General features: G+C 30.6%; 2 protein-coding genes across 4 annotated transcripts; both read right to left on the reverse strand.

The window, feature by feature from the left end:
• Nucleotides 1-1,860: 1,860 nt before the first annotated feature.
• On the reverse strand, nt 1,861-3,567 carry LOC111465147 (cytochrome P450 87A3-like). Of its 2 annotated transcripts, none has more exons than XR_002714151.1 (3): nt 2,265-2,510; nt 2,100-2,189; nt 1,861-2,005 (listed from the first exon to the last, which is right to left on the reverse strand). XR_002714151.1 is itself a non-coding variant. In XM_023109465.1 (3 exons), the coding sequence occupies exons 1-3, from the start codon at nt 3,461-3,463 to the stop codon at nt 1,928-1,930; spliced, it is 318 nt and encodes a 105-aa protein (XP_022965233.1). In that variant the 5' UTR covers nt 3,464-3,567; the 3' UTR covers nt 1,861-1,927. The 2 variants fall into 2 exon arrangements, 1 of the variants encoding a protein (XP_022965233.1); XM_023109465.1 differs by lacking the exon at nt 2,265-2,510 and adding an exon at nt 3,314-3,567.
• Nucleotides 3,568-5,811: 2,244 nt separating this feature from the next.
• On the reverse strand, nt 5,812-9,555 carry LOC111500290 (pentatricopeptide repeat-containing protein At2g30780). 2 transcript variants are annotated; one of them, XM_023152015.1, is made up of 4 exons: nt 9,146-9,555; nt 8,574-9,047; nt 6,856-8,075; nt 5,812-6,078 (listed from the first exon to the last, which is right to left on the reverse strand). In XM_023152015.1, the coding sequence occupies exons 2-3, from the start codon at nt 8,991-8,993 to the stop codon at nt 6,954-6,956; spliced, it is 1,542 nt and encodes a 513-aa protein (XP_023007783.1). In that variant the 5' UTR covers nt 8,994-9,047; nt 9,146-9,555; the 3' UTR covers nt 5,812-6,078; nt 6,856-6,953. The 2 variants fall into 2 exon arrangements, with proteins under 2 accessions (XP_023007783.1, XP_023007782.1); XM_023152014.1 differs by having other exon boundaries at nt 8,574-9,555.
• Between the last annotated feature and the right edge of the window lie 5,248 nt (nt 9,556-14,803).

Here is a 14,803-nt window from a genome sequence, read left to right on the forward strand (position 1 = left end):
GATCTCACAGGTTGGTTGAGTTGTAACTCTATTTTCGGGTTTCCTAAACAAAAAAGTATCAACCCGTGAATCAACCCAAATTTTTAAATTTTAAAAAATTCAACCCAACTCAAACCGAAAAAGAATCTAACCCAACTAACTTTTATGATTTGGGTAGTTCAAGTTGATGAGTTATTGAATCATATGAACACCCATTTTTTAAAGAGATCCAAACACTTTACGTGTATATTTCTTTTATTAACCACTAGTGTAACATATATTCTTTAGCATGTCTCGTCCAAACTATAATAACTCATCTGAAATGTCGTGTAGTCGAAAGCATGAATACTACCTTGCTTCTTGCATTATATTGTTTTTAGAAAATAATTTTACAACGATAGAATTTGTAGCATGAATATTGACCTAATTTTCACAGATGTGCTCCAACATTCCTTTAATTGTCTGAAAGTCCTTATTCTCTTATTTGCATAACGATTTCTCCGTGATTCGAACATGAAAACCATCTGGAAATTGTAAGCCCATATCTCGGCTAATGTTACCTCCTTTAATTGCTTCAAATCTGAGTGAACCGAAAACAAAATAGGTTAACTTTATCGATTATAGTCATAGTCTCTAACTCTATACTTTAAAAAGTTTCAATCAACTTTATCAAATCGGTCTATTCGTATATGACAGGTCATGCCAAATCACGAAAAGAATCGAGACTTAAGAACGTGTAATAAAAATTGTTCGGGAAGTCGTACTTATAGCTTGATAAACTTTGCACCAAAACAAAATCTAAGGCCACCACCAAAGGCCATCAAATGCTTGGATGCTCCACCATCTGATTTCTGTAACAAAAAAGGTAAAATTTTGATATCAAATAACCATTTCACTTTTTACCCTTTTTTTTTTTTTTTTTTACCCAACCTGTGTACACCTCTAATACGTAGGGTCAAGTTCAACGTACCTCCCATCTCCACGGGTTGAACGCTAGAGGGTCAACGTAGATTCAAGTGGACCGCTGAGAGACTCGGGACAACTATCCACCCTGCTGGAATCACAAATCGTGCTCCGTACAAACCTCTTTTAATCTAAACCATTTCTTAAATAACTTAATAATTTTACATATTTTAAATATACTTCTCGACTTAAAGTTGACCGTTAGTCAAAGTTGACTAACGATAAAATGACGAGACATTGAGGTAAGTTTTATAATTTTTTTATTAATGTGATGTGATGTGGATTTATTAATTTTTTTTCTACAACTATTGTCATCGTCCTATACTCTTTGCCCACGTTGTTGTCCACAACTCATTTAGAGACAAAAAGTGAATGGCACGTACTCACAAGTAGGGTTGAATTAGGTTGGAAAAGTCTTTTTGACCGACTCGAATTTTTGGGATGTTGATTCGAGCAACCCGAATAAAGTTCACAGTCCAACCTAACTCAACCCAACCCAACCCAATCCAATCTTGAATTGAATTGGGTTGTCGGTTTTTTTAATTATTTAAAAAGTTTCTACTTATATGTTATATTAATAACTAAAATATCGTAAAAATTTAAATATCAAACATTTACTAGTTAAAATATATTACTAACATCGGTTACAAATGCTAAATATCTTTAATCTTTTTAAAAGTATAATAGTATTGGATTGTAACCCTATTTTCGAGTCGGTTAAATTAACATGACTAGAAAAAATGTCAATTCGCAAACTAAATCAAATTTTCGATTTTTCAAAAACTCAACCCAACCCAAAAAGCGGAAAAAAAAAATTAATCCCGCCCAACTTTTATGATTTGAGTTGAGTAATCCAGATTAGTCGGGCTATTGGATCATATGAACATCCCTAATATAATGAAGTACAATCAATCAAATTTTAGGGACCAAAAGTACATTTTACCGGAACGTTTTTCATTTTCCCAAAAGTCATATCGAATTCAATTCATACCCTTATACTCAGACATCCTTCAATGCTTCTCGAAATATCAACCGAGCTACATTTCCGAGTCGCAGCGTTGAACTACAAATGGAAGACATCAATTTATGTTAAATTAAGAAAAAAAAGAAAAGAAAATTTCAAGTGAATCAAGAGAGAATAATGATCATGAACCTACTTGAAAAGTAAACGTCATGGATTTGTATTCAGCCCAAGTAAGTCCTGAATCTGCCTTGTCCCTCTTCTTCAAGATGCCCTCATGTTCAACCTAACAACGTTTGAAGGTATCAAAAAGTTATTCATTTGTATGTCGATTCGTCAAATTGAGCTCTAAAGTTGATACCGTTAGCTCGTTCGAAGACACGAGGATGGTCGACAAGAAATTTGATGGCTAAAGTTAGAGCAAGTGAAGTGGTTTCAAAGCTTGCAAAAAGGAGAAAGAACATCAAGTCCAAAGCCATTTCTTGAGTGAGAAGAGTTCCATGTTTTTCAAGTTCTTCAAGAACATAATCAAAAAAATCATTATGTTGTTTCCTTGGATTTGCCTTCCTTTCTTGTAGCATGTTTTTTAGCATCCTCATTGTTCTTTTCCTACCCGGTCGAAGAATAACAAAACAATACTCCGTTAGGGTTAGGGTTGTTTTTGTTGAGTGATTCGTGAGCATTTTTCTTGAAAAAAAAAAATAAGAGAAATCATCCTCGACGGTGAAGTCTTGTATTTTCTTGTTGGCAATTTTAGTGGAACATGCATGGATAGTAGAGAACTGGACATAGCTTATATCGAGTGAACCAATTTAAACCGAGTATCAATCTCTCTTACCTTAAAAATTTGTAAGTTAAGCGTGTCCATGGGTTGGATTGAGTTTGGTTGAGGAAAAATTTTGGACTAATCCAAAATTTCTAGTGGATGACTCGAGAATAGGGTTCACAACCCAACTTTCTAATTTTAGGTTGGTTCATGGAGTTGTTCATTTTATAAAAAAATGATTTAAAAAATTAAATTGATTTACTATACATATTAAATTCAAATATCAAATAATCACAAATTACGACCGTTAAATATTCTTAATTTTCATGATAATCTTAAAAATAAGGTTAGGTTAGGTTCGGTTGTGAAACCTTTTTTCGAGTTGGTTGGATTAACCCGATTAAAAAAGTTCTAACCCACAAATCAAACCTTGTTTTTCGAAAATTCAACCCAACCCAGCTTTTATAGTTTGGGTTGGATAGTCTGAATCATTTAGGTCATCTGGCATATGAACCCCCTTAATTTAAATTAATTTTTTCAAGATGTCAAAAATGTGTTCCCAAGCATTTATAGAATCGATTCGAACGGAATTTTTACCATTCCAAAATCACTCTAAAAAATAGCCCCAAGTATAATTGAGTTACCTGTCTGCACTTGTGATGAGCGGTTCCCGAAAAATTAAGAGGTAAAGAAATCAAACCCTTAATGAAGACATCAAAATTCTCTCTCAAGTTCTCAGATGAACTTTCTTGATCATAACTAATCAACTTCTTTGAAGTAAAATCAAATATCATGTGAACTTACCGTTGCAGTCTCATCCTTCAAGTCAATCATGTTACGAGACGACCATCGTCTCAACCTTGTCTATGTTGAAGCCTCGACCCCACGAACCATCTTTTTCATAACAGTTTATCTAATGCCATAAACATTCATATTCTAGCGACGACAAGTTAGGCTCGAATACTAACATATCCTAACAATCCCTACAAATACCCCTCACGAAATATTATAATGGCTACTTAAAGATTCATAATTGGGAAAAATGATCTATAATGACTAAAATGCCCTTCAAAGTTGACTTTGACTTTTTTTTTTTCTTCTTGGATTTCTAGATATATTTTAAGCATTTTTCTCTTCTACTATTGAAATTTGGGTTCAAAGACCCTTAATAAAATCCTTCGATTAGTAAATAAAAAGAAGGAAGGAGTAGTTGAACTCGAGTTGTACAGTATTAACCTGAATAAGCTAGCCATGCTCAAGTCAGCATATTAAATCGGTAAACTTTTATTTTTACGATATATATATATATATCGATTTTACATATTAATACCCTAAAACAACAAGACTTGGCTATCAAAACAACCCACATTTTGCTTAGCTTCAACAACATAATGGAGCATTTGTTTCTTAAATAGTGTACTCATAATTTAATGCTACAAACCATCCTACCTTCTCTAATAAATTTCATACCTAGAGTGATATGAACCAAAAGGCATCAATCATACAATATACTTCAATGAAGATGTGAAGAAAAGGTTGTCAAAATTATCCAAAGGTGTTCAATTCATGCCACATTGAAGAAGAATGAAGTTTGATTGTTATAAATTTTGGGTGGGTTATAATTTAGAGTAATTTAGAGTTATTATATTTTAAGACATTTTATTTACCTTAGGTTACATTTACATAATGGCTAATTATGGGCATAAAGTATGAAGGTTACAACTCTTGTAATGCCTTTAATAGTTTCATTTTTGAGGCTATATAAAGTCATGTATGTTGTATTTGTAAGTAGAATTGAAAAATATAGTAAAAGAAGCATTTGTGCTCTTCTTTAGCCAATGGCTAAGTTTCTTTGCAATTCTATGTAGTTTAGGTTGCATGTAGAATCATTCAAGCTCGACATGATCAATCTTGCTTGTGGAGTGATTCGAATCTCAAGCAAGTGTTCTTGCCTTGAGATATTTGATCAACAAGAATCATTCAAGCTAGACATGATCGATCTTGCTTGTGGAGTGATTCGAATCTCAAACAATGTTCTAGTCTTGAGATATTCGATCAACAGCTAATCCGAATCTTACTCCTCTTGTAGTGGTTCCTTATCTTATCACAGAGGTTTTGACGTCTGGATGTAGGAGAAGTACATACATGAGCTGAAATCGTACCCAAATCAAAATAGGTAAGTATGGTTGGAAAAACTTGAAAACTTATGGTAATATTAAATTTTGATTTTTTTTAAAATTATATGAATTTTTTTTTTTAGATATTTTATATTTTTAATAGGAATTATATTGAAAAATAAAAATTATTTAAAAGGAATGTTACCTATATAGAAAAAAATTTATTGGGATCTCCGTTCCAATTTCCACCTAAATAAATAAATAAGAGGCGAAGTTGAAAACGTGGAAAGCTTCTTCATTCTAGTTCTACTCCAATAAACATTTCTACTCTAGAGTTAGATATATTTCATTTAGAACAATTTCATGTTAAGCGAGGTTCACATAGATTCTTTAAGAAATATTTTTGGAATTTATTAATCATTTATTATTTAAACTTAATAATACTATTAAAATTTTCCCTAGGGTTTTAAAATGTATTAAAATCTTCCCTAGGGTCTTAAAATTTATTAAAATCTTATACGTGTCAACCTCCTTTTATGGAGATATAAATTACTTTTTTAATTTCAACGCGCAATACTTGTTCAATTTTCATATTTATAATTCAATAGAACTTTGTAAGTAATCTTATAATCAATACCATTTTATAATGATTTTATCATTTCGTGAGAACTAATTCTAATAACATTCCTTATTTATAATCAAATAAATTTCAAGAAAATCATATAAATTATACGGGAATAAGTTACTAATTTAAATAAGCAAATAACATATTTTTTAAATTGTTTCTTCAAAAAAAAAAAAAAAAAAAAAAAAAAAATTGAGTTCTAAATATTCTCCTCTTATAAAAATAATAATAATTACTTTCGGAAAAATTATAGTGTACTAAGCCATTTATAATTTTATCTAATATTTTTTAATGGTTAAACCATAATTAAAATATTAAAGTTATTTTGACACAAAAACAAATCAAAATTATTGAACTAAGATTACATTAAGTTAAATGTTTAGGGAAGACAACAAATGACTTAATACATTAATAATAGTGTTCTATAATAGTAATTATCTTATTTTATAAGAAAAGAAAATATTTAAATCTCAATTTGTTAAAGAACATAAGTGAGAGAAAAAAAAAATGTGCACACATGCTTCAACCATGGTTTGCGCCATATGCTTTACAGATTTCGGGCAAATGCTGCCTCTTCAGGACATAAATTAAATTCTCTTTCACATCTCGTGTCCAATCAGCTCGATTATCTCGATATAATCTCTATTCCACTTCGAATGCTCGATTTCTACAAAATAAACAAACAAGTACGTAAAATTTTCCCAAGCAAGCATCAAAACTGTTCCAAACAAAATAAACAAACAAGTACGTAAAATTTTCTACGTCGGTTGGAAAGGAGAACAAAACATTCTTTATAAGAGTGTGAAAACCTCAGCCTAGCCAACGCGTTTTAAAATTTTGGAGAGAAAGCCCAAAGATGACAATATATACTAACAGTGAACTTGAACCATTACAAGATCAGACAAGCACTAACTAATCCCAACTAACTAATCCCAACAGCAGACAAGCACTAACTAATCCAAACATATCTACAAAGGGATAAGGTCTAATTTCTGGTCTAATTTCTAGAGATAGTATAAGATAGATATATGAAAACTTGGCTACATAGTTCCCAACAGCAGGTAAGTAAAAGTTAGGATATCTCTCATTCAGCTTTCTGAAATAGAAAGTAAATGTAAACCAATAAAGATTAAAAAGAAGAGTACATTGAAGTGGAGCAAGAACAAAATAAAGAACAAACTTCACAAGGGGGTAAAAGCAAATGCCCATTTTAGGATCTTGAACCAGTTTACCCAAATAGAGTTTTTAGACCCTTTTATCCACTAGAACTAAATTGTTATTAGAACCCAAAATCTTTATAATCCACCAACTACCCAAATAATAAGAATGGGAGAGTAAAAGAGTGTCATATATATATAATGGAACAAACAGTCCAAGTAATAGGCAAGCGAAGCAAGCAAGGTAAATAAAGTGACTGATAGTAAAAATGAGACATGATGCTTACCTAAGATATCTCAGAAATCTGGGTTCTGCACTTATTCATGAGAAAAACCAATAAGAACAATTGGATAAGTCAATTTTCATTCTTTCGATCCGAGAACGTCAAAACAGAGATAAATCCGAGGGAATCCCATACCCAAGCTTGCACATATAACACGCCACTTGGTCAACCTTGTACCTGCAATCACTTAATGAGTAGGCTTTATACAATATCCAAAATGTTTTTTTCGTCCAATCTAAGTTCATATTTTTCATTTCGTCGAGTACAGACTCCATTTCTTCGAAACGCTTTTCTGATGCAAACATAACCATTTTACAATGATACAAAGACCGACAGATTCTCCAACCTGAACATTCAGCACGACTTACAAAGTTCGTTAGCTTGTCCACTGCATTACACCGATAATAACTGGCTATAATGGAGCGCATCACATGGAGAGTATTTACCGAAGTACCATGCTCAAATGCCTCATTTATTGAACTCTCCATTCTCTCTAACCAATCTTCTTGAGCATAGACTTTTATCAATAACACATTCAACCATGGTCGATATTCTTCTTTCGGAATAAGCTTCAACAAAGCCTCAATCTTTGTCACTTTATCTGCTATAGTACTCCTACAGTATGCACATATCATAGTTCTAATAAGAGGGAAATTCTTTTCATCGACATGATCCTTTAACAACTCATGCATCTCTTCCATCTTTTCAAGATTGTCAGAATGAGCATATCCACGAAGCATTAACAAAAAAGTGTCCGTGTTTGGCTTTACCGAACTTGCCTTCATCTTCAAAAATGTTTGCTCCATTTTATCCCACATCCATGCAGTAACATACCCAGCTATTAGATGGTTGTACGTGCTCACGTTAGGGGAGAGATCCAAATCATGTATTTCTCGCAAGGTAGCCTCCATGTGATCAACTAACATCAACCGACCAAATACCGATAGTAGGATGTTATATGTTACAATGGTAGGAACACAATTTGCATCCGTTTTAAGATCTCGAAACAACGAGTGGCATTTGTCAGCCAAGCCATTATACATGTAAGCACCCATCAATGCATTATAAATAGAGGTTGTCTTGACCCTCTTATTAGAAGCCTTGGTGAACAACTCAACAGCAAGGTCAACATTTTTTGATCGACCCGCAACAGTAATACTCTTAGCATATTCCTCAGCAGTCAAAGGAAAGGAACCTTCCTGCCTTCTTCTCCAATTAAACACCTAAGTGCAAAAGAATAAGCTGATCAGAAATTTAGTATCGTCAAATTATTTATCAAGATCTTGTACATGATTACCAAGTTACTTGAAAATATAAGGCCTATCAGAACTTTTGATTTCAAATGGGGATTAGATGATACAACTTTATGTCAACATTGTTAGATGAAAGTGTCCCACATCAGTAAATTTAGGGAATGATTGTGGGTTTATAATCAAAGAATACACTCTCCATTGGTATGAGGTCTTTGGGAGAAACCCAATACAAAGCCATGAGAGCTTATGCTCAAAGTGGACAATATCATACTATTGTGGAGAGTCGTGTTCATCTAACAAACATTATATAATATTAAGCCTCAAAAATAACAATTCTACTTTAATGAAATTTCAACATTTCTAACGATTTAATACAAACTACAATTATGTAAGCAATTCCCACATAAACATACAATTAAGAAACTCATATGAAGCAATTTTCTTAAGAGTATGCAGAATTAAACTCACCTCCAATGCCAAGTGAGGCTGTGAACCCAATTGCTTTAGCAACTCGACAAAAGTAGAACTGTCAGCATGTCTCCGTAAGAGGAAGCCTTCATTGTCTTCCAATACTTTCACAATCTTATCAGAATCCTCGGCGTTCTGAATCAGTTCATGCATCACCTCCGTGACCTTCCTTTGCATAATACTTCTCACCAAGAGGTCTTGGTCAGAAGGCTTGTTGGAAAATAATTCAATAATATTAGGAAGCAGCGAAAACGAAGAGATTGAGGGCACAGGCGACGAGGAAGAGCAGGATTGAGTATGGAGGCCATGATGAAACATGTCATAATTTGAATTGTTAGCGAGTGAGAAGGAAAATGGAGCAAAAATGTTGCGATTTACTAAGATCCTACGACGAACAGAGAACTTCCATAGTTGCTTCATCGTTAGATCGATTCGTCAGAGAACGAATTTGCAGTAATCCAGGCTGAGGCCCCTCTAAGTAACACACTTTTTAGTGAGAATCAACCAGGAAACTGTTCCATAAACCTAACCATACAGAAAATATAAGCTTAAGATTTAAGGTTAAATCATACTTTCATCCAGCATCCAAACGCGCGCCGATGGTCTATTCGGTGGCTGCCGAAGGGGACCGCCGCTCGCGGGCTGCGAAGACGTCGGAACACGCTGCTGGAACCGCCGGAACGAGTCTGTCAAAGATCAGATTCGAGTAGCGCCACCCCGTCTCTGTGCTTCGCCGTCTGAACAAGCAAGGAGCCGTTCGTGGTCTGCGCGAGTGTGCGTTGCAATTCGCGAGCCGCTGAGACGCCAATCAGTTAAGCTACAGCGAAGATCAACAGTGACTCGCCGCCTTCTCAATGTTCTCTGGTCGGAGTCCGCCGCCGGTAAGTGGAGATGTCGGAAAACGCCTCTCAGGCGGCTGAGGCATGAGGAATAGGGGGGAAGGTGAGGAAGAGTTAGGTTTTCTTCCCATTTTTCTTTTATTTTATCTTTTTTTTAACCTCTTGATGACCTCATAAATCAAAGTCCTCTGTTTTTTTTTTTTTTTAATCCTTAGTTATGATTTTTCATATTTATATATAAATATTTGATTTCTCACACAATTTAAAAAATAAAAATAATTTTTTAAATTATCAAAATATAATTTAAATGTTAACAACACTCCTAACAGCAAAATAGGAAAATGATATTCATAAATTTAATTTTCAAATATAAAAAACTAAATAAATCCAATTAATTATATTTATAATATCTATACTTGGCTCTTCGATTATCTCTCTCATGAACTTGAGGAAGGTTTAGTCCTCCAAGACTTCAGGATCTACGTGGGCTTGGGCTTGGGCCCAACCTTTATTTGGACCTTAGGCCCAATTAACTCAATTTATTTGAGCCCAACCCAGTTTACAAATTTAGTCTAAATTGGACTATAGGCCCAATTACAGTAGATTTAATATACTGTGGGTTTTACGTAAACATTGTGCCACTTGAACGGTAATTTCAATTCCATGTATCAAAATATGAATTTGATTTTCTATTTTTATATATTTGCATCAATGGAGGCTCAAAAACATCTAATAAGAAAAACGAGCCATCGCAAGTCAGCTTTCAGTTTTTGAAATAGAACTGTAGGGGCTAAGGTTCTTCGGACCTTACAACTTGCTTTAAATAAGGAATGACATGGATCAATTGTTGTCCCCTCCCCTTCACTTTCTTTACTAGATAGGACCAAACCATATTGAAAAGTTTCCCAAAACCCAGTATGAAAAAGTCACAATATTCAGAAACGAGGTCCAAAAATGAAAAATAGAGTCGAAAAGTGTTGCAAAAGGGTCATTTGCTTAATTATCTTATTCTAATTCATAATATATGTATTAAACAATAGAAAGCAAAGACTTCTCTTCCGTCTGATCTCTTCGAAGGCTTATAGTTTAATTGGTTGAAATGTACCGTTTATAACAATGATATTGTAGGGTACCTTGAAAATACCTGTGACAAAAATTAAATACTATAGGATTGACTTTAACCATAAAAAAATAGACATCTATCAAATTGATTCGTTATATTAAAATACAACGATAAACAAAAAAAAAAAAAAAAAAAATTCCCAAAAATAATAAATAAGATTATGAAATTAGAAATTTCTGTTTAAAAAAATGCAAATGGCAAGAATAAACACACAAGAAATATAGCTCGGTCAAATAATGGTACAGTTATTCAACGGTACAAGCCATAGTCAAACGGTCAACGGCATACCATTTCAAACTCCCATAGGATTTTACAATAAATATATATATATATTAATAAATAATTATTTTGAACATAATTAATTAATTTTTAAATAAATAATAAATCGTAACAACCCGGATATGATAGCTTCCAATAATAATAAAATGTGTTAAGCATTTTAGTCGAATCAAAATTTTAAATGTTGATATTAACGTAAATGTAACATTACAAATTTAAAAAGATATTGATAAAAATATGAACACAAAATTTCGATTGAAATTCATACCTATTTTTTTAAAAAATTATAAATATAAGAAATTCTTTCAAATGAGTATAATATTTATTTTTACTATTAATATTAGATCTATAAGTAATCAATATTTTAGTTATATTACTTCCCATTAAATTTTTAAATTTTACAAATTTAATTTTTTTTTTAATTATACACTAATTTGTAGATACAAAATTAAAGAATTAATAATAAATAAAAATGGTAAATGAACAAAAATAAATAAATGTTTAATGGAAAAACTGATGGTATAGGAAAGGGATAAATCTAAAGAGTTCCATCACTTTTCACGTGTCTTTACCACGTTTTTCACGTTTAATTTTCTCACAAAAAATAATTAAAAAAAGAAAAAAAATATATTAAAATTTGATTAATCAATCTTATTCTTAATTATAATTTTCAGTATTAATTATAACTATAATAAATATATAATAAATTATAAATATATAATCTTATTCTTATTGTACTAAAAAAAATAGAACAATTTCACAATTTAAATTTTAAGGAGATTTGATAAATTGATTAGTCAGGTTTATGTTAGGTCTAAATTATAAAACTAAATCATTAAATAATAAAAATTTAAATTTAATATGAATGAAATTTCCAAAGGATAAATTATTATAAATTAAAAAATATAGAGTCATGAAATTGAATAATTATATATTATTAAAAAGAAAGAGATAAAAATATTTAACGTATTTATTACCTATTCCTACATTATTTATGAATGGAATTATTTGTATGGGCTCAACAAAGCCCTAATTCCCACGTGCTAAATACCTATTACTCTATTTTATGACAAAATCTGTCTTGTTTTTCCATAAATAATTTTTTTCATAATTAGGGTATTGAAAATAAAATAAATACTATACAATAAATAAATAAATAAATATTATGTTATATATTATATTGGCTATTTGTTTGAACACAAACTCATAAATCATGACGTAGGAATTAAATCGCCTACCAACAACCCTTAAATTCTTCACCTTCTTTAAAATTATTATGCAAATTCAAAATAAATAAATAAATTTCAATATTTAATAAAATAATTTGTTCGGAAATTTCAAGTTGGTTTGCGTTTAAGACGAGCCAAAAGTCAAGGTTTCAATTTGTTAGAAATATTAGATGGATATCGATAAAATTATATTAAATATAAGAAATTCATAAAAATCCTACCACCTTATCACCTCTACGAGACATCGGAACTACCTCATTATCAAATAAATCCTACTAAATATTGAACCTTGTACGACCAAATTCAAAATACAAGTTCTTGTGTGATCCTCGTCTTATTAAGTTCTAAGAAAGATGGAACATGACACTTATGTGTTTATAAAATAATAGAAATGTCGAGTTATCTCTTACGTGAATGTCGAAATTATGAATATATAAAAATATGGATGAGATATGTCGACACGTTCGTCTAATAGCTAGGTTGGTGGGTGTGTGGACTTTAGCCCATAAAATAGTAGTGTAATAATTATCCATTCATGAGAAGTTAGGTGAAACTCTAAAAACGATTTTATTGTATTTTAATTTTGGAATTAAAATTTAAAATGAAATTATATATAAAAAATACAATATTTGAAAAATATGGTATTTTGGGTTATAAACTCAATTTTTTTTATATTATATTTTAAATAATAATTATACAAAAATTTTAAGTTCATAATTTAATTAATAATAATTTCTATTTAATATATGATTTATAAATATATTATATCACACGTTTTAAACCATTATTTAAATTAAAATCCAATTTTTGAATTTGTTACTTTCAAAATATGAATTATAATTTGTTTCAATATTAAATTATAAATTTAATTATTAAACTTTATTTGATTCCGACTTTTCAATTAACTTTAAAATAAATTTCTAAATTTTTCCTTTTTATATCTAATAAATTACTTACAAATTTAAAATTTTTAAAAATAAATGGATGGATTAGACATACATTTTTAATTTTATGTATATAAAGGAACGATGATCTTTTAATGTATGTTTACTAAATTTGTGAATTTTAAAACGTGTGGTCAAATATCTTTCCGTCACCAAATTGAAAAGGTTTCAAAAATTTATTATTATTTTTTTTTATGAAAAGATAAATAAACTTTTAAGTCAAAATTATTAATGACTAAAATTTAATATAATGTATTAAAAGTAAATAATAATGAAAAACGACACCGAAGAAAACGATATTCTTAAAAGCAACTCAACAGAATTGAACGGTGAACGCCAAAATTCTGTTTGAAATTTCCGACGTTGAATATTTACTATTTTACCCTCCATCCACCAACTCTCTAATGCTTCCAAACCGAACAATTTCGTTGATCGGTCCACTCCAACCGGTTACGCCACTTTATTTATTTATTTATTTTTAAATTTTATTTTATTTGTTTTCTTCATTTTTCTCAATAATTAATAAATTAAGATACTATTTAATAATAATCTTTCAAGATTTATAAATAAAATATAGATGATTGATTGTGACTTATGAGGGGTAAATATTAAAAATTAATAATTGATTTGAATATTTTATTCGAATTTTCACATTATTAATTAATGTACATCATTTTGAAATTTTGTACGTGGGAATAGTTTTTGAATTTAAAAATGGAATATAATATAAAATAAAATTGTTTGAAATTATTTTAAGATAATTAAAATATTAAAAAAAACTTGTCACATCGAATTTCTTTAAAACAAGGGCTATAATGCAATTTTCAAAATTATAGGGTCTTAATAATAATAATAATAATAATAATAATAATAATAACATTTTTTTTATAGCTAGTATGAATGTCTCCCTTGAATAATAACGTATCCTAACTTAAAATATAATTTTTTTAATTATTGCATTCTAGTATACTATAAATTAAGATATTGAATTAGTCAATAACCCACCAACTAATAATATAAATAAAAATAAATGTAATCGTTAAAATCACATAATCATGGATTATTTTATTATTTATTATTAAATTCTTGAATGGCTGAATTATGGTATAAAGCATTAAATTATGTTTTGTTCTCTTACACGAACTAATTTAATTAATAAATTTATTTTCGATGAGAAAGACTCAATTATGTCTCTAAATTTGGTCAACGTACATAGTAATAAGGATGATGCATCATCTATCGTTTCCGCTCTGGAGCTGAAGTGAAAATGCCTCTTATTTAATGTACTGGACCTTCGACTAGGTATTCGACCCTTGTCAAATCAAAACCAACTACCCCACTCTAGTAATAGGAGAAAGGAAAATGCTCGAATAGTCAAGCAGCCACCGACCAACAACTTTCCTACACAAATATTATTCTTTGTATCTGGTCAAGCTTCAGAACTATTCACGTGTTGGTTAGTATTCTTTGTATTTTTCTAAATAACACTTAAATCGTTCCGGCCAAGAAAATGGAGATCACATCCTTTACCCTTCTTCTACGTCTCAATTTCTTAAAATTTTGAAATGGGTTTTCTTAAAGAAAATGTAAATGAAATTAAAAAAAAAAAAAAAATATATATATATATATAGCCATCGGTGCAGTGCAAGTTGAGGATGACGTCATACATCTTAGAAGGCAACGGTTGAAAAAGTAGGTGAGATTCGTTTCTGTGCCGTCGGATCTCCCACCGCTTTGCCAAAAGGATTCCACGTTACATTTTGGATTTAATAATTGGCGAAATTAAAATATTTATTTGGTTGCTGTATACGTGAAA

This window comes from Cucurbita maxima, unplaced genomic scaffold, assembly GCF_002738345.1.
Source record: "Cucurbita maxima cultivar Rimu unplaced genomic scaffold, Cmax_1.0 Cma_Scf00028, whole genome shotgun sequence".
In the NCBI taxonomy this organism is placed as follows: Eukaryota; Viridiplantae; Streptophyta; class Magnoliopsida; order Cucurbitales; family Cucurbitaceae; genus Cucurbita; species Cucurbita maxima.

Coding starts and splice junctions, on each gene's coding strand:
- LOC111465147 (XM_023109465.1), bottom strand. CDS start 3,463: ATGATATTTGATTTTACTTCAAAGAAGTTGATTAGTTATGATCAAGAA. Junction 2,190..3,313: donor CTCATCACAAGTGCAGACAG/GTAACTCAATTA, acceptor AAACGTTGTTAG/GTTGAACATGAGGGCATCTT. Junction 2,006..2,099: donor CCATGACGTTTACTTTTCAA/GTAGGTTCATGA, acceptor TTCCATTTGTAG/TTCAACGCTGCGACTCGGAA.
- LOC111500290 (XM_023152015.1), bottom strand. CDS start 8,993: ATGAAGCAACTATGGAAGTTCTCTGTTCGTCGTAGGATCTTAGTAAAT. Junction 8,076..8,573: donor AGCCTCACTTGGCATTGGAG/GTGAGTTTAATT, acceptor TTTTGCACTTAG/GTGTTTAATTGGAGAAGAAG.